We start from the raw sequence: 18,720 nt of genomic DNA on the forward strand, positions 1-18,720 counted from the left end.
CATTTTTTATTATAATTCCTTGGTTTATCCCATCTTTTAAAAAAAAAATAGGTACATTAAGGGTTCTCTGATCTTCTAGTGGAACATAAAACACAGAACACTATAGCATAGGAACAGGTTTTTTGCTCCTTGATGCCAACGCCAAACACAATGCTGAGTTAAACTAGATCTATTTTTGTCTCCACATAATCCAAACTGCTCCATTCCCTGCATGTTCATGTGTCTAAATCTAAAAGCCTCTGAAATGCCATTTCTGCTTTGATCAGTACCCCTGGCAGCCTGTTCCAGGCACCCACCACTCACTGTGTGGAGAAAACAAAGACACATTCCTTTAAACTCCCTCTCTTGATACTATTTTCCTAGGAAATAGATTCTGTCCACACTAGCTATGTCAGATTCTCACTGTTTACCCTATCTGTCCTATAGTCAAAGCAGCTTAAAAAGATGCTCCCTCACTTCCTTTAAATATCAGGCATATACTTGGACTGGAGCTGGCAGTTTACCTAATTTCAAACACGCTAAACAGATAATACTTCCTCTGTTGCAGCCATTTTCTCATCCAACATCTCACATTCCAGACCTCTTTCTACTAATAAGGTCCCTCATGGTAGATTGACTCACAAGATGAAGGATCAGTGGAATTCAGGCTAAATTGCAAGTTTGGATTTGGAACAGGCTTGCTCATAGAAGACAGAGAGAAAAGGGTGGAAGGCTATTATTGTGGCTGGAGGTCCGTGACCAATGCTGTTCCCCAGGGATCAGTCCTAGTACTTCTGCTGTTTGTGATATATATTAATGATTTGGATGACCATGTAGGTAGGTGCTTTGTAATACACACAAAATGCTGGAGGAACTCAGCAGGTCAGGCAGCATCTATAGGAAGGAATAAAGAGGCAATGTTTCAGGTCGAGACCCTTCATCAGAACTGGAAAGGAAGTGGGAAGAAGCCAGAATAAGAAGGTGGGGAAGGGGAAGGAGTACAAGCTGGTAGGTGATAGGTGAAGCCAGGTGAGGGGGAAGGTAAGTGGGTGAGGGAGGGAGAATGAAATGAGAATCTGGGAGGTGATAGGTGGAAAGGGTAAAGGGCTGACGAAGAAGGAAGATGAGAGTGGACCATGAGAGAAAGGGGAGGAGGAGAGGTACCAGTAGCAGATGTTACACAGATGATGAGAAGAGAAGGGGTATGTGGAAACCCAGAATAGGGAGTGGAAAAACAGAGGGGGGAGGGAGAAATTAACTGAAGTTGGAGAAATTGATGTTCATACCATCAGGTTGGATCTACCTAAACAGAATATGAGGTATTTTTCCTCCAACCTAAGAGTGGCTTCATCGTAGCAGTAGAGGAGACCACTGACCAACATGTCGGAATGGGAATGGTGAGTGGCATTAAAATGATTGGCCACAGGGAAAACCCTCCCTTTTGCAGATGGAGCAAGTTTGTGGATGACATCAAGATTGGTGGAGTTATGGACTGTGCAAAGGAATGTCAAAGGATAAAGTGGGAATAGAGATCAGTTACAGACATGGTTGGAGAAGTAGCAGATGGTGTTTAATCCAAGCAAGTCTGAAGTGTTGCAATTTGGGAGGACAAACAAAATGAGTAAGTATATAGTTAATGGTAGGCCATAAAAAAGCAGGTCGTAAATCCATAGTCCATAATCCACTACTGAAGTGGATAAGGTGGTAAGGAAGGTGCATAGAAATACTTGCCTTCAATGGAAGGAGTGTTGAGTGTAAGTAAGGAAGCCAGCTTCAATATATAGAACTTCAGTCAGACACCATTCGGAATACTGTCGCAGTTCAAGTTACCCCGTTATAGGAATGATGTACAGACTGCGGAGAGGGTGCAGAAGAGGTTCACCATGATACTACTTGGATTAGGGACGCATCTACCATAAGGGGAGGTTAAACAAACTTTGATTGTTTTCTCTGGAGCATCAGAGGCTGAGAAAGAGTTAATAAGATTATGAGAGACATGAATAGTAGGCAGCCAGTATCTTTTGACCAGTATAGAAATGTCAAAACACCAGAAGACAGGCTTTTAAGTTTAGAGGGAAGGGGGAAGTTTAAGGCAATATGAGGGGAAAGTAATTTTTTTAACCGCAGAGAGTAGTAGTAGTAGATTGGATAATCAGGGTAGAAGTAGAAGTAAACAATTTGATGGAGTTTAGGAAGCTTTTAGACACATGAATGTGAAGAGAATGGAGGGATATGGATGATACACAGGAGGAGGACATTTAGTATAAATTGGAATCAACACTGACACAGCACAGTGGGCTGAATATATTGTTCTATGTGCTATGTAATTGCTCTTCCATAACCAAGATTTTGGCCAAATTTGGTTAACTGCCATAATAGAATTAGTTCTGGTTTACGTTGGATAACGATGTTGTGAAGTGTCTTTTATGGTTTTGAAACATTACAGGTATTGTGTTCATTTTGTAGTTTAATGTTTAATTAGAGAATCCTGTCTAGCTTTAAAGAGATGATGCCAACATCACTCCACTCGGCCTTGGACCACTTAGACAACAGCAAAGCCTACCTGTGGCTGTTTACTGATTACGACTTAGTGCTTAACACCAACATCCCCTCATTACTAATCAACAAGCTTTAAAACCTAGGCCTCTGTCCTTCCCTCTGCAACTGGATCCTTGACTTTGTGAAAAGGGTGAGCAGTTTCTAGTTGTCAACTGCTTAGAAGATCCATCCTGGGCCCAACGTTTTGATGCAAGTACGAAGAAAGCATGCCAGCAGCAATATTCATTAGGAGTTTGAGCAGACTTAGCATGTCACCAAACACTCTAGCAAATTTCCACAGATGTACGTGAAGAGCATTTTAGCTGGTTGCATCAATGTCTGGTATGAAGGCTCCAATGCATAGGATCATAGCCAGCTCCATCATGGGCACATGCCTTCCTACCACTGAGGACATCTTCAAAATGCAGTACCTCAGAAAGGTGGGGTCCATCATGAAGGACCCTCACCATCCAGGACATGCCCTTATCTCATTACTGCCATTAGGGAGGAGTTATAGGAGCCTGAAGATGCACACTTAATATTTTATGAACAGTTTCTTCCCATCCATCTTCAGATTTTGAGCAGCCCCTGAGTCCATGAACACTACCTCACTATTTTGCTTTCTTTTTGCACTATTTGTTTATTTTACTTCATTTCATCATGGCTGATCCATTTCCCTCTCAACCCCATTCTCCTGCCTTTCCCTGTAACCTTTCACACCCTGACTAATCAAGAACCTATCAACCTCTGACTTAAATACACCCAATGACTGGTCTCCACAGTTGTCTGTGGCAACATAGTCCACAGATTCACCACACTCTGGCTAAAGAAATTCCTTTTCGTCTCCATTCTAAATGGATGTCCTGTATTCTAAGGCTGTGCCCTCTGGTCCTAGACTCCTCCACCATAGGAAACATCCTCTCCATATCCGCTCTATCTAGGCTTTTCAATATTCAATAAGTTTCAATGAGATCACCCCTCATTCTTCAAAATTCCAATGAATACAAGCCCAGAGCCATCAATTTGCTCCTCATAACCCTTTCATTCCCGGAATCATTCTCATGTGCCTCTTCTGAACCCTCTCCAATGTCTGCACGTCCTTTCATAAATAAGAAGCTCAAAACAATACTCCAAGTGAGGCCTCACCAGTGCTTCATAAAGCCTCAGCCTTACATCCTTGCTTTTATATTTTTGTCCTCTGGAAATGAATGCTAACGTTGCATTTGCCTTCCTCACCATGGACTCAACCTGCAAATTAATCTTCAGGGATCCCTGCACGAGGACACCCAAGTCCCTTTGACCCTCAGATTTTTTTTAACTTTCTCCCTGTTTAGCTTTTATCTCTTCTACCAAAGTGCATGACCGTACACTTCCTGACACTCTATTCCATCTGCCACTTCTTTGCCCATTCTCCCAATCTGTCTTAAGTCCTACTGCAGCCTCTCTGCTTCCTCAACACTTCCTATCCCTCCACCTGTCTTCGTATTGTCTGCAAACTTGGCCGTTAAGCAATCAATTCCATCATTCAAATCCATGACATACAACATAAAAAGAAACGGTCCCAACACCAACCCCTGTGGAACACCACTAGTCACCGGCAGCCAATCAGAAAAGGCTCCCTTTATTCTCACCCTGCAATCATCTAATGCTCTAACCATTCCAGTATCTTTCCTGTAATACCATGGGCTCTTATCTTGTTAAGCAACCTCATGTGTGACACCTTGTCAAAGGCCATCTGAAAATCCAAATACACAACACCCACAATGATTATCCTTTGTCAATCCTGTTTGTTATTTTCTCAAATAATTCCAACAGATTTGCCAGGCAAGATGTTCCCTTGAGGCAACCATGCTAACTTTGGCCTATTTTATCATGTGCCTCCAAGTCCCCTGAAACCACATCCTTAACAATCGATTCCAATGTCTTCCCAACCACTAAGGTCAGGCTAACTAGCCTATAATTTCCTTTCTTCTGCCTCTCTCCCTTCTTAAAGAGTGGAGTGACTTTTGCAATTTTCCAGTCTTCTGGAACCATTCCAGAATCTAGTGATTCCTGAAAGATCAATACTAATACCTCCACGATCTCTCTTCAGCCACCTCTTTCAGAACCCTGGGATGTAGTCCATCTGGTCCAGGTGACTTATCTACATTCAGACCTTCCAGTTTACCAAGCACCTTCTCCCTAGTAGTAGCAACTGCATTCACATCTACCCCGAAACTCTCGAACTGCCAGTGTCTTTCACAGTGAACGCTAAATGCAAATCACTTAATCAGCTTGTCTGCCATTTCCTTGTCTCCTGTCACTTCCTCCCCAGCATTATTTTCCAGTGGTCCAAAATCTACTCTCACCCCTCTTTTACTCTTTACATTCATGAAAAACTTTTGGTATCCTCTTTGATATTATTGGCTAGTTGCCTTCATATTTTATCTTTTTCCCCCTTGTGGCTTTTTAGTTGACTTCTGTTGTTTTTTGAAAGCTTCCCAATCCTCTAACTTCCTACTAATTTTTGCTCTATTATATACCCTCAGTTTTGCTTTGATGCTGTCTTTGACTTCCCTTGTCAACCATGATTGCATCATCCTGCCTTTAGAATACTACTTCCTTGGGATGTATCTATTCTGCACCTTACAAATTGCTCACAGAAACTCCACCCATAACATCATCCCTGCTAGTGTCCCATTCTAATGAACTTTGGCCAGCTTCTCTCTCAAGCCTCTATAATTCCCTTTACTCCACTGTAATATTGATACACCTGACATAGCTTTTTCCTCTCAAATTGCAGGATGAATTCTATCATATTATGATCACTGGTTCCTAAGGGTTCCTTTACCTTAAGCTCCCTAATGAAATCTGGTTCATTAAACAAGATCTAATCCAGAATATTTGATCCCTTAGTGGACTCAACCACAAGCTGCTCTAAAAAGCCATCTAGTAGGCATTCTACAAATTCTCTCTCTTAGGATCCAGCACCAACTTGATTTTTGCTATTCCTACCTATGTCACTGGTGCCAATATGTACCAAGACTTCTGGCTGCTCACCATTTTTCCTTGGAGTGCTCCTCCTACTGCTGTCTCAAAACAATGGATTTCATGATATATGTCAGCGATACTGATTGTGATTCTGACTATGTGTCAGGTTAAAAGAGAGCAATGACAAGGTATTGGAGGCTGAGCAGAAGCTTCAAGAACAGCGGCGGTGGTCTGTAACCTTAGAGCAACAACTTGGAAAAGCCAAACTGGACATGGGAAGGAATCAAGATGTCAACAAGCTCGCTAATAAGAACAAAACAAGTTAAGTGCATTGGTTGATATTAAGTAGCTTGGGAAGGAAAATAAGTTTCTCAGTCTCAGCCTTCCATTCCACTTGTAATAGGAACCATTGTTTCTTTTGTTCCCTTTTGTGCTGTGCTTGAGTTTCATACTGATGGTGAAACTTGCATACCGTGAAGTTACACCGAAAAGCTGAGCGACACACACAGAATGCTGGAGGAACAGGCAGGGGCTATAGAGGGACCTAAACAGTCAATGCTTTGGGCTGAGACCCTTCTCAAGACTGGAAAGGAAGGGAAAGAAGCTAGAATAAGAAGATGGGGAGGGGAAGGAATAGAAGCTGGCAGATGATAGGTGAAGGGGTAGGTGGGAAAGCAAGAAGCTGGGAGGGGATAGGTGAAGGGGTAGGTGGATAGGGGAGGGAGAAAGCAAGAAGCTGGGAGGGAATAGGTGGAAGAGGTAAAGGGCTGAAGAAGGAATCTGATAGGAGAGGACAGTGGACCATGGGAGAAAGGGAAGGAGGGGAAACAGGGAGGCGATGGGCAGATAAGAAGAGAAGAAGTGAGCGAGAAATTAGAATGCTGTGGTAGCAATTCTTGGTGAGCACATGGTTGAAGGGTTAGAGAGCAGCGGAGATCACAGAGAGGGTCTCACTGAACTCCTGTCGAAGAATTCTAGTTATTTGTACTGTTATTGTAAAGTTTTATTTAGAAATACAGCACAGAGACAAACCTTCCTTGCCCAACGAGCCCATGCTGCACAATTACACTCCATGAGACCAATTAACATACTAACCCATATACCTTTGGAATGTGGGAGGAAACCAGAGCACCCGGAGGAAACCACATGGTCATGGGGAGAATGTACAAACGTGCTGATGAAGGTTCCAAGCCCAAAACATTGACTCTTTATTCCTCTCCATAGACGCTGCCTGGCCTGCTGAGTTCCTCCAGCATTTTGTGTGTGTTACTTGATTTCCAGCATCTGCAAAGCCTCTCATGTCTATCCAATAAAATTGTTTAAATATCTTAGAAAATATTTCTCTGAAATGATAGACATCGCTCCGAAATTGGAACTTAGACCGTTCTGTTGTGATGTCAGGCAGCACCTCTTCACATCTCGAGGCATGGGTTTTGAGAACTCTGCCTCCAAAAAGTTGCTATCTAGAGTTAATTTTTAAATTTCAGAAATAAAATTGTTTTTCTGTTAGGTAAGAAACTTAGGGGACTGGAAGTGAGGCAAGGAATTTGTATTGATAAAATCAATCACAATCTAATTAAATGACCAGTCAAGCTGGACTAAAATCTGATGTTAAGAATCTCTGGAAATGCATCAAAAATGGTTTTAAAATAAGTTCATGCCTTTAAACACATTGGTCTGGACAAGGAGAGCAAAGTAATTTAAAGTAAACTTAACTGCTAGTTGCAGTAATGCCCTTTATGTGCATGTTATACCTGACCTTTGCAGAGAGATTCGAACAGGGGTTCCCAACCTTTCTTATTGCTAGAAGCCCTACCATTAACAGAGAGGTCCAAGGACCCCAGATTAGGAACACCTGTGTTAGATGTTGGAAAGATATTATTGACATCACTAGTTTAAAAAAAAATCTTGTAATCAAGGTCTACGATGGCAAGATCCTCCTACTCTATGGTGGCTGACTTCTGTGTCAATTAGAGTCTGACTCTAGCTGGTTGTTGTGGAGCCTGTATAGTCAGCACCTTGCATTAAGTATTTTCCTTAAATGCTTACACTGCTGCCCCTTGCTGCCACTAACTTTGGTGCTGCCAGCTGTACTCTTCTTTCCACAGGTCTAAGCTTCTATTTAATAGTAATCTTTGAATGGTTTCAGTTCCTATTACTTTTTGCCAGCAGAGGGTTGGAGAGTTCAGTGAACATTCTAGGCAGTTAAATGCACTCAACATGATAACACAGATGCTGCAGCTCAGTAACTCCTTCTTAAGAGTAATTAAAGATGCACCGCAAATGTTAGTCTTTCCAGCAAAGCCTACCGCCTGAAAAAGAAAATGTGGGCCTTAAAATAATAGTTGATAACGACATGGCATGGAGAACGTTGAAAGAGTGCAGAGAAAATTGACAAGGCTGTTGCCAGGGACAGGATGGATAGGTTAGGACTAAAGCTTAGAAGAATGGGAGAGATTTGATAGTAGTGTACAGAACAATGAGTGGTATAGATAGGGTAAATGCAAGCAGACTTTTTCCACTGAGGTTGGGTGAGACTGGAATGAAAGGTCATGGGTTAAGGGTGAAAGGTGAACCTAAGGGGTAACATCTTTATTCAGAGGGTGGTGAGAGTGTGGAACAAGCTGCCAGCAGAAGTGGTGGATGCAGGTTCAATTTCAACATTTAAGGTCAATTTGAATAGGTACGTGCATGGGAGGGGTACGGAGGGCTATGATCTGGGTGCAGTTGATGGGACTAGGCAGATTAATAGTTTGGCATGGACTAGATGGGCTGAAGGGCCTGTTTCTGTGCTGTAGCAGTCTGTAACTCTGTATCATAAAGGTTAAGTGAAATTCCAGCTGTGAGTTTCCAACACTTGCTGTTGTAATTGAACTTTGCCTTTACCTTACAAGTAGATTTTAATTTAAAACTGAAAATGTTAAATCTAAATGCAAATGTTGAATTTGCTGGCGGACGGATAGCACCTGTGGAAGGAGAAACACAGTTAACAGTTCAGGTGAAAGACCTTTCATCACAGAGTTAGTGTCTAGCTTTGAGCATTGAACAGAAATTTAATAATTATATTGATTTTGTTTTAAATATGAACAGTGCTAACAGGCGATCAGTGAACTGCTGGCTGTTTTGCATTCACACTTACATCCAGTTTCATTTCTAATGTTTCTAAGACTCTAAGATAAAACTCATACAGCTTTCTGTTTCACTAAACAAAGGTTTGTCCAACACTACCAGCCGTCTGTGTGGCAGTGGTGACCCGTCTCCAGGGAAACCTTCAGCTTTAAGTTTGGAGGCACAACTAGAAGAACTGAATACACGGTAAGAAGTTGCTTAACTTCTTCCTGAGTCAAAATGCATTAATGATGACAGTTACCAGCATGTCAAGCTTCTTGCTCTCTGTAATGTGTTAGTAATGGAAGTGTTGGATAAGGAAAACTGAGCCAACATGGTATATAAATTATAAAATAGAAAGTGCTGGGAAAAAAAAGTAGAAATATTCACGTATTTTTCCACAAAACAACTAATGAATAGCTACAGGGCCTCTTCATTTTCTACAGTATGGCACTTGGAAAAGGGCAAATGTTCAATAAAAACAATTTTGGTGTCATTTAAAGACTGGGATTGATATTTTCAATCACAATTCTTGATAGATTGACTGATTCATTCATTACTTGATTTATCTGTTTGTTAGTTTGCTGGTGATGGTCCTTTGTTTTGGGTTAAACATTTTACCCATTCAAATGTTTGCTCCATTTGAACTGATGCAACTCAAGTCAGAGTGGAGGTTCGGCTACCTGTTATCTTAATGTAACCAAGTAGTAATCACAGTGGGATCCAGACTGCTTCAGAGCCACGGATAATACCAGTGGAATTATGATTTGTAGCCATTAGTGAGATTTGCTTGCATGAGGGACAGGACTGGCAGCTCAGTGTTCTGGGGTTCCGTTGTTTTACACGTGATAGAGCAGGAGGAACAAAGGGGGAGGAGTGGCATCACCAGTCAGGACAGACTGGAGAACTTGATTTGTGAGGCTTTAGAGGTGGAAATCAGGAATAAGAACCGTACGACCATGTTAGAGGGCTATATTAAAGACCACCCTACAGTCCATGGGATTTAGAGAAACAAATTGGTAGATTTATCGCAGACTGTTACAAGGAATCAGAACCAGAATCAGGTTTGTTATCACTGGCATGTGTCATGAAATTTGTTAACTTAGCAGCAGCAGTTCAATGTAATACATAATATAATGTATTATTATGGATTGTGAAAAAAAATTAAATAAGTAAATCAATTACCGTATACATATATTGAATAGATTAAAATTGTGCATAAAAAATAAATAATATATATTTTTTAAAATTAGGTAGTGTCCAAGGGTTCAATTTCCATTTAGGAATCGGATGGCAGAGGGGAAGAAGCTGTTCCTGAATTGCTGAGTTTGTGCCTTCAGGCTTCTGTATCTCCTACCTGATGGTAACAGTGAGAAAGGGACATGCCCTGGGTGCTGGAGGTCCTTAATAATGGACGCTGCATTCCTGAGACACCGCTCCTTGAAGATGTCCTGGGTACTTTGTAGGCTAGTACCCAAGATGGAGCTGACTAAATTTACGACTCTCTGCAGCTTCTTTCGGTCCTGTGCAGTAGCCCCCTCACCCCATACCAGATACTGATGCAGCCTGTCAGAATGCTCTCCACAGTACATTTATAGAAGTTTTTGAGTGTATTTGTTGACATACCAAATCTCTTCAAACTCCTAATGAAGTATAGTCACTGTCTTGCCTTCTTTATAGCTGCATCGATATGTTGGGACCAGGTTAGGTCCTCAGAGATCTTGACACCCAGGATCTTGAAACTGCTCACTCTCTCCACTTCTGATCTCTCTTTGAGGATTGGTATGTGTTCCTTCGTCTTACCCTTCCTGAAGTCCACAATCAGCTCTTCGTTTTACTGACATTGAGTGCCAGATTGTTGCTGTGACACCACTCCACTAGTTGGCATATCTCACTCCTGTTTGCCCTCTTGTCTGCATCTGAGATTCTACCAACAATGACTGTATCATCAGCAAATTTATAGACGGTATTTGAGCTATGCCTAGCCACACAGTCATAGGTATAGAGAGAATAGAGCAGTGGGCTAAGCAGACATCCCTGAGATGCACCAGTGTTGATTGTCAGCACAGAGGAGATGTTATCACCAGTCCGCACAGATTGTGGTCTTCCGGTTTAGGAAATCAAGGATCTAATTGCAGAGGGAGGTACAGATGTATGTATGAGGTGTATAGATATGATAAATGCAAGCAGGTTTTTTCCACTGAGCTTTGGTGAGACCACAATTAGAGGCCATGGGTTAAGGGTGAAAGGTGAAATGTTTAAGGCAAGGGTTTCCAACTTGGGGTCCATGGACCCCTTGTTTAATGGTATTGGTCCATGGCATAAAAAAGGTTGGGAACTCCTGGTTTGAGGGGAAACTTCACTCAGAGGATGATGAGATTATGGAACAAGCTGCTAACGTAAGTGGCAGATGCAATTTTGATTTCAACGTTTAAGACCATGAGACACAGGAGCAGAATTAGGCCATTCAGCCTGTCGAGTCTGTTCTGCCGTTCCGTCATGGCTGATCCCAGATCCCACTCAACCCCATACACCTGCCTTCTCACCATATCCTTTGATGCCTGAAGTTTGGGTTAGTACATGGATAGGAGCGGTATGGAGGGCTATGATCCAGATACGGGTCAATAGGACTAGGCAGTTTAAATAGTTCATCAGGGACTAGATAGGCGAAAAGGCCTGTTTCTGTGCTGTACTGTTCTATGGCTCTATGACTCTAACAAATGGAATATCAGAATGACACAGAGTGAGGGATTTGTGAATTGTAGCTTTGCTAGCTCTTTGATAAAGTCATCCAATTAGTTCCACTTTCATCTTTCCCTAGAGGGATGGCAGGATGTCACAATGAAAGACACAGTAGCACAGCTGGTAGAGCTGCCCCCATACCGTTCCAGTGACCTGGGTTTAATCCTGCTGTCTCTACAGACTGTGCACATTCTCCCTTTGCCTCTGTGGCTTTCTTCTGGGTGCTCTGCTTTCCTCCCATATCCCAAAGACATGCAGGTCACCAGGTTAACTAGATACCCTTAGTGTGCAGTTGAATAGTAGAATCTTGGCCAAGGCTTGATCAGGACATAGTGATTGGAGGGGGCCCAGAGGAAGTTCATGAGAATGATCCTGAGAGTGAAAAGGTTAACGTATGAAGAATGTCTGATGGCTCTGGGCCTGTACTTACTAGTGATTAGAAGAATGAAGGGGGTATCTCACTGAAACCTAGTGAATATTGAAAGGCCCAGATAGAGTAAATGGGGAAAGGATATTTCCCAAGAGGGGGAGTCTAGAACGAGAGAGCACAGCTCAGATTAAACATAGAAACATTAGAAACATAGAAAACCTACAGCACAATACAGGCCCTTCAGCCCACAATGCTGAGCCAAACGTCCTTACTTTAGAAATTACCTAGGGTTACCCATAGCCCTCTATTTTACTAAGCTCCATATACCTATCCAGGAGTCTCTTAAAAACCCTATCATTTCCGCCTCCACCACCACCGCCAGTAGCCCATTCCACGTGCTCACCACTCTCTGCATAAAAACCTTATCCCTGACATCTCCTCTGTACCTACTTCCAAGCACCTTAAAACTGTGCCCTGTCGTGCTTGCCATTTCAGCCCTGGGAAAAAGCCTCTAACTATCCACACAATCAATGCCTCTCATCATCTTATACACCTCTATCAGGTCACCTCTCATCCTCTGTCGCTCCAAGGAAAAAAGGCCAAGTTCACTCAACCTGTTCTCATAAAGCATACTCTCCAATCCAGGCAACATCCTTGTAAATCTTCTCTGCACCCTTCCTATGGTTTCCACATTCTTCCTGTAGTGAGGCGACCAGAACTGAGCACAGTACTCCAAATGGGGTCTGACCAGGGTCCTATATAGCTGTAACATTACCTCTCAGAACTTGAACTCAATCCCATGTTTGATGAAGGCCAATGCACTGTATGCTTTCTTAACCACAAAGTCAACCACAGACCCCAAGATCCCTCTGATCCTCCACACTGCCAAGAGTCTTACCATTAATACTATATTCTGCCATCCTATTAGAAGGACGTTCTTTTAGATCAGAGGTAGGAGGAATTTTGTTGGCTAGAGAGCAGTGAATCTGTGGAATTAATTGCCTCAGATAGTTGTGGAGGCCAAGTCATTGAGTATATTTAAAGCAGTGGTTGATAGGTTCTTGATTAGTAAGGGCATCTAAGGTTACTGTGAGAAGGCAGGAAAATGAGTTGAGAGAGAGAATAAATCAGCTATGAAGAAATGGAGAAGCAGACTCAATGGGCCGAATGGCCTAATTGCGCTTCTGTGGTTTATGGTGAGATTAAAATGGGATTAGTGTAAGTAGGTGGGTGGTGGTGGATGCAGAATTAGTGAGTTGATGGGCCTGTTTCTGTGCTTTATGAGAAACCTCTGTTATACTGTAATACTCTCCGCGGGCTTTGAAAGAAATTCCACCAACCTAAGCTAAGTGTTAAACTGTGGCACCTTTCTGATTTCAGACTCGCCATACAGATAGACGAGAATGAGGCCTTAAAGACAGGCTTGCACAGCACTTCAAAGGCCAAAGAAGAGGATCTGAAATTGTATCATGATATGTTGAGTCAAGTGAAGCAGGTCTTCCTACAAGCTCTTCGACAGCATAAAAAGAATTAACTCCACTACTTCAAATGAACCATGATGTTGGTTTGGAGATGGCTAAAATACCTTGCATCTGAGAACTAGCAGTGAAAAGAGGAAAGACCAAAGCCAATTCAGTAACATGTCACTGAAAAGCAACAAGTGCAGATGCTGGAAATCTGATATCAACCTGACTACTGAGTATCTCTGACATTTTCCTTTTGTAGCACGTTCATTTGGACTGTTGCTGACTAGACTGGGCTAAATGGGTGTTATATACAGCTATTTGGCTTGCTTTTCTCTTTTATATTTCAAATCAATTAGCAGTCGAAATCATGCAAAAGCGGTCTGCCATTAAAAGCGTCTGTGCATTTCTCCTGTTACAGCATCTGACTCTCTCCAGGTTGCCTTACAATGCTTTTGTTTTGTTAGATAGCCAAAAGGCTTTTTTCCAAATGTTAACTGATCAAACCGGTGGCACGGAGAATGTAGCAGACAAAAGAAACCACACACCTGCATGAAGAGAGGCTGATATTTGAATTGATGCCACAATTATTGTTAAAATGAACTCAATGTCCCATTTATCATTGTGTGTCAACGTTACATTACCGGTGTACTCTGAAGAAAGTAGACTTTAAATACAAAAGTCACAGATTTTCTCATATTTTTTTAAGGGGGTGAGTATGCTAGCTCTCAGACTAAAAATCCAAAGCATGAAAGAGTTCTTTGCAACACTTCGCATTCAGAGCTTGTTAAACAGATTTAGATAAACATTGATAACAGTCTCTGTGTATAGTTCCTATCAGCTGAAAGGGGAAAAACTAGTCTGAAAGGACATGGACACTTGTCCTTGCACCTGGAGTGAGATATCTTGACCAGGCAGGCTCTGATTGGTATACTGTACGGTGTATTTTGTGTTGCTGCAAAGGTGTATGGTATACATGGTAAAAGAGAGTCATGTTCCAAGCATTTCTTCCCTTCATCTCAGTGAAAACTCGTACACTCAGAAGGAATGCAGTTAACTTCTTGCAAAGCAAGTACGCTAAACATCAAAATGCTGGCAGAACTCAGCAGGCCAGACAGCATCTATGGGAGGAGGTAGTCACGACGTTTCAGGCCGAAACCCTTCATCAGGAGTGAAGTAACATAGGATGGTCAAGGGGGGATAAGAAGTGGGGGAGGGATGAAGTAGAGAGCTGGGAAGTGATAGGTTGGAGGGAAATGGGCTAGGGGGAAGGTGGAGAATTATGGGAAATAAAAGAGAAAGAAAGGTAGGGCTGGGGGGAGATATATTGAGGGGGAAAAAGAGAGAGAGAGAGAACCAGACTGAAATAATAGATAGGGATGGGGGTAAGGGGGGGGGCAGGGGTATCAATGGAGGTCAGTGAGTTGGATGTTCATGCCGGCAGGTAGGAGGCTACCCAGGCAGGAGATAAGGTATTGCTCCATCGACCTGCGTTTTTTTTGAAGAGCTCCACGTCCTGGCGCACGCGGAACTCACTGAGGTGAGGGCGAAGGGTGACAAAGGTGAGGCCCTTACTATGGACAGAGCGCTCAGCCTCAGAGAGAGGAAGGTTGGAGGGGATGGTGAAGACCCGGCAGGATTGAGTGGTCAGAGGGGATGGTGAGTCCACCAGACTCCCACCCCCCTCGGACGGGCCCTCGGGGGCTTCAGCTTCCTCTCACCCCCCACCCCTTCCCCGCTGACTCCACCAGCCTCCCACCCCCCTCGGACCAGAGCTCTCAACCCTGCCGGGTCTTCACCATCCCCTCCAACCTTCCTCTCTCTGAGGCTGAGCGCTCTGTCCTTAGTAAGGGCCTCACCTTTGTCACCCTTCGCCCTCACCTCAGTGAGTTCTGCGTGCGCCAGGACGTGGAGCTCTTCAAAAAAAACGCAGGTCGATGGATCAATACCTTATCTCCCGCCTGGGTAGCCTCCTACCTGCCGGCATGAACATCCAACTCACAGACCTCCGTTGTTACCCCTGCCCCCCCTTACCCCCATCCCTATCTATTATTTCAGTCTGGTTCTCTTTCTTTCTCTTTTTCCCCCCTCACTATAATCTCTCCCCCCCAGCCCTACCTTTCCTTCTCTTTTATTTCCCATAATTCTCCACCTTCCTCCTAGTCCATTTCCCTCCAATCTATCACTTCCTAGCTCTCTACTTTATCCCTCCCCCACTTCTTATCCCCTCTCCACCATCCCATGTTACTTCACTCCTGATGAAGGGTTTCGGCCCGAAACGTCATCACTACCTCCTCCCATAGATGCTGTCTGGCCTGCTGAGTTCTGCCAGTATTTTGTGTTTTTATTTCCAGCATCTGCAGATTCACTCGTGATGCTAAACATCATTTAGATATAAATATACCTTCATACCATGAAACAGGAAGTTATCATACAACTTTTTTGAGATACAAAATGCCATTTGATGATTAATAAATTAAGGGGGAGATGTTACAAGACTTCAGTATCTTAAGGTGAAGAAAATTGATATGTTTTAGTTATTAGTTTCTTTCATTTCAGAAGTTCAGTAATTTACAATGCCATTACATTATTTAAGAATGACAAAAAATTATTGAGATTATTGCTGATCCATGACAATCAGAATCAGGTTTATTATCACTGGCATGTGATGTAAAATTTGTTAACTTAGCAGCAGCAGTTCAAATAAAAGAGAGAAGAAAAAAAAACATAATAAATGAACAAGTAAATCAATTATGTATATTGAATAGATTTTTTTTAATGCACAAAAGCAGAAAAACTGTATTTTAAAATAAGTGAGGTAGTGTCCAAAGCTTCAATGTCCATTTAGGAATCAGATGGGAGAGGGGAAGAAGCTGTTCCTGAATCACTGAGTGTGTGCCTTCAGGCTTCTGTACCTCCTGCCTGATGGTAACAGTGAGAAAAGGCCATGCCGTGGGTGCTGGAGGTCCTTAATAATGGATGCTGCCTTTCTGAGACACTGCTCCCTAAAGATGTCCTGGGTACTTTGTAGGCTAGTACCCAAGATAGAGCTGACTAGATTTACAACCTTCTGCAGCTTCTTTCGGTCTCTACATACATATAGTTTTACCTCATATTTCTTAATACTTTTGGTAATCAAAAATCTTTTCAATATCAGATTTGAGATTATTAATTACATCTAATATTCATTATGGGAGATTGTTCAAAATATATATCTTTGTTTTTGTAAAAAATTTTCTTGTCTTCTTCTCTGAAAGTCCTGGCTTTTATTTTTAGGCAATGCCTCCTAGACCTAGATTCACTAATATTCTCTAACTACTCTTGTAAACTTCTATCAAATCACTCCATAAGCCATGGAATGCAATGCTATATCTTGGACACAATAAATTCTGCAGGTGCTGGCAATTTTAAGCAATACAAACAAATTGCTGGAGGAACTCAACAGGTCGGGCAGCGTTGATGGAGGGGATCAAGGGCCTTGGCCTGAAACGTTGACTGTTTATATTCCTCTCCATGGATGCTGCCTGTCCTGAGTTCTCCAGCATTCTGTGTGTCTTGTGCAATGCCATATTTGTAATCTCACTTCCAAATTTAACCCTTGGAAATGTAAGGTATCATGCTGGTAAATGCCCACCTCAGCCCTTAGAGGCTAGTATGTCCTTTGTGGTGGTCAGAATATCTCACAGTCTATCGAGACATTTGTATTGTCACAGCTCTAGGTTATACAATGTAGACAAGAAATAAAAATGAAAGAACATAAGAAATAGGAGCAGGAGTCGGCCATCTGGCCTGTTAAGCCTGCTCCTCCATTCAATAAGGTCATGGCTGATCTGGCCATAGACTCATCTCCACCTACCTGCCTTTTCCCCATAACCCTCAATTCCCTTACTATGCAAAAATCTATCCAACCTTGTCTTTACTATATTTATTGAGGTAACCTCCAGTGCTTCATTGGGCAGACAATTACAGATTCACCACACTCTGGGAAAAGTAGTTCCTCTTCATCTCCATCGTAAATCTACTCCCCTGAATCTTGAGGCGAGGTCTCCTAGTTCTAGTCTCACCTATCAGTGGAAACAACTTTCCTGCCTCTATCTTATCTATCCCCTTCATAATTTTATATGTTTCTATAAGATCTCCTCTCATTCTTCTGACCTTGCATTTACCAACATTGTATTCCATCTGCCAGACCCTTGCCCACTCACTTAACCTATCTATATCTCTCTGCAAACTCTCCATATCTTCTGCACAATTTGCTTTTCTAATCAATTTAGTGTCATCAGCAAACTTAGATACACTACACTCGGTCCCCTCTTCTGGATTGTTAATGTATATCGTGAACAGTTGCGGGCCCAGCACCAACCCCTACGGCACACAGTTTTAAGCGCTCTACAGCTCATGTTCTCAATATTAATTAACTTTTCTATGTATTTATTGTTTTTCTTGTTGTATTTGCAGAATTTATTGCCTTTTGCAAATTGGTTGTCTGACTTTGTAGTTTTTATTCAACTCTGTTTCTTTGTATCTACTGTGAATACCCGAAAGAAGATGAATTTCAAGGTCGTATCTAGTGATGTATACGTACTTTAATAATAAATTTGCTTTTAAGTTTGAAACCCACATGGTCATGGGGAGAATGTACAAAACTCCATACAGAAAGTGGCAAGAATTGAACCTTGATCCCTGATTGCTAATGCTATCACTAACCGCTATGCTATTGTACCACCCTCACAGAAAAAAACTAATCATCTACCTGAGGGGAATTAAACAACAAAGAGTCAAGAGTGATCCCCTTTCATAGAATCACTTATACGCAGAATCATGCTCTTTGGCCAAACCAATCAATGCCAACCAAACTCAAGATGATTTTTAAACTTTCCTAAGATCCTACTGCTCACCTGTACACTAGGGGCAATTCACAGCAGCCAATTAATCTACTAATCTTCACATTCTGGGAGGGAACTGGGACTCCTAGTGGAAATGGTAGTGTAGTATTACAGTGCCAGCAGCCTAGGCTCAATTCCCACCACTGTCTAAAGCAGTTTGTATATTCTCCTTGTAACTATATGAGTTTACTCCCTGTGTTCCAGATTCCTCCCGCATTCCAAAGACATATGCGTCAGTGGGTACAATTGGGCTGCACAGGCTTGTTGGGCCAGAAGAACCTGTTATTGTGGCGTATCTCTTAAATAAACATATAAATCCGATGGTTACAGGGACAGCAGGCAGATGCTCTTAGAGATGCTCTCTAAGTTACAGGGAAAGGTTGAACAAGTTAGGTCTTTATTCTTTGGAGCGTAGAAGGTTGAGGGGGGACTTGATAGAGGTATTTAAAATAGTGAGGGGGATAGATTGAGTTGACGTGGATAGGCTTTTTCCATTGAGAGTAGGGGAGATTCAAACAAGAGGACATGATTTGAGAGTTAGGGGGCAAAAGTTTAAGGGTAACACGAGGGGGGATTTCTTTACTCAGAGAGTGGTAGCTGTGTGGAACGAGCTTCCAGTAGAAGTGGTAGAGGCAGGTTCGGTATTGTCATTTAAAGTAAAATT

The 18,720-nt window shown here is 42.4% G+C and overlaps 1 protein-coding gene across 2 annotated transcripts in view; it reads left to right on the plus strand.

Moving 5' to 3' along the window:
• The window catches only part of ccdc13 (coiled-coil domain containing 13), a 74,913-nt gene extending 61,322 nt beyond the window's left edge, over nt 1-13,591 (plus strand). For both annotated transcript variants that reach the window (XM_073055007.1, XM_073055008.1), the window contains 3 exons: nt 5,654-5,808; nt 8,700-8,802; nt 13,088-13,591. In XM_073055007.1, the coding sequence (XP_072911108.1) occupies nt 5,654-5,808; nt 8,700-8,802; nt 13,088-13,241 (412 nt within the window). In that variant the 3' untranslated portion in view covers nt 13,242-13,591. The remainder of the gene's footprint in view (nt 1-5,653; nt 5,809-8,699; nt 8,803-13,087) is intronic.
• Nucleotides 13,592-18,720: the final 5,129 nt, after the last annotated feature.

This window comes from Hemitrygon akajei, chromosome 8 (genome assembly GCF_048418815.1).
Source record: "Hemitrygon akajei chromosome 8, sHemAka1.3, whole genome shotgun sequence".
NCBI lineage: Eukaryota > Metazoa > Chordata > Chondrichthyes > Myliobatiformes > Dasyatidae > Hemitrygon > Hemitrygon akajei.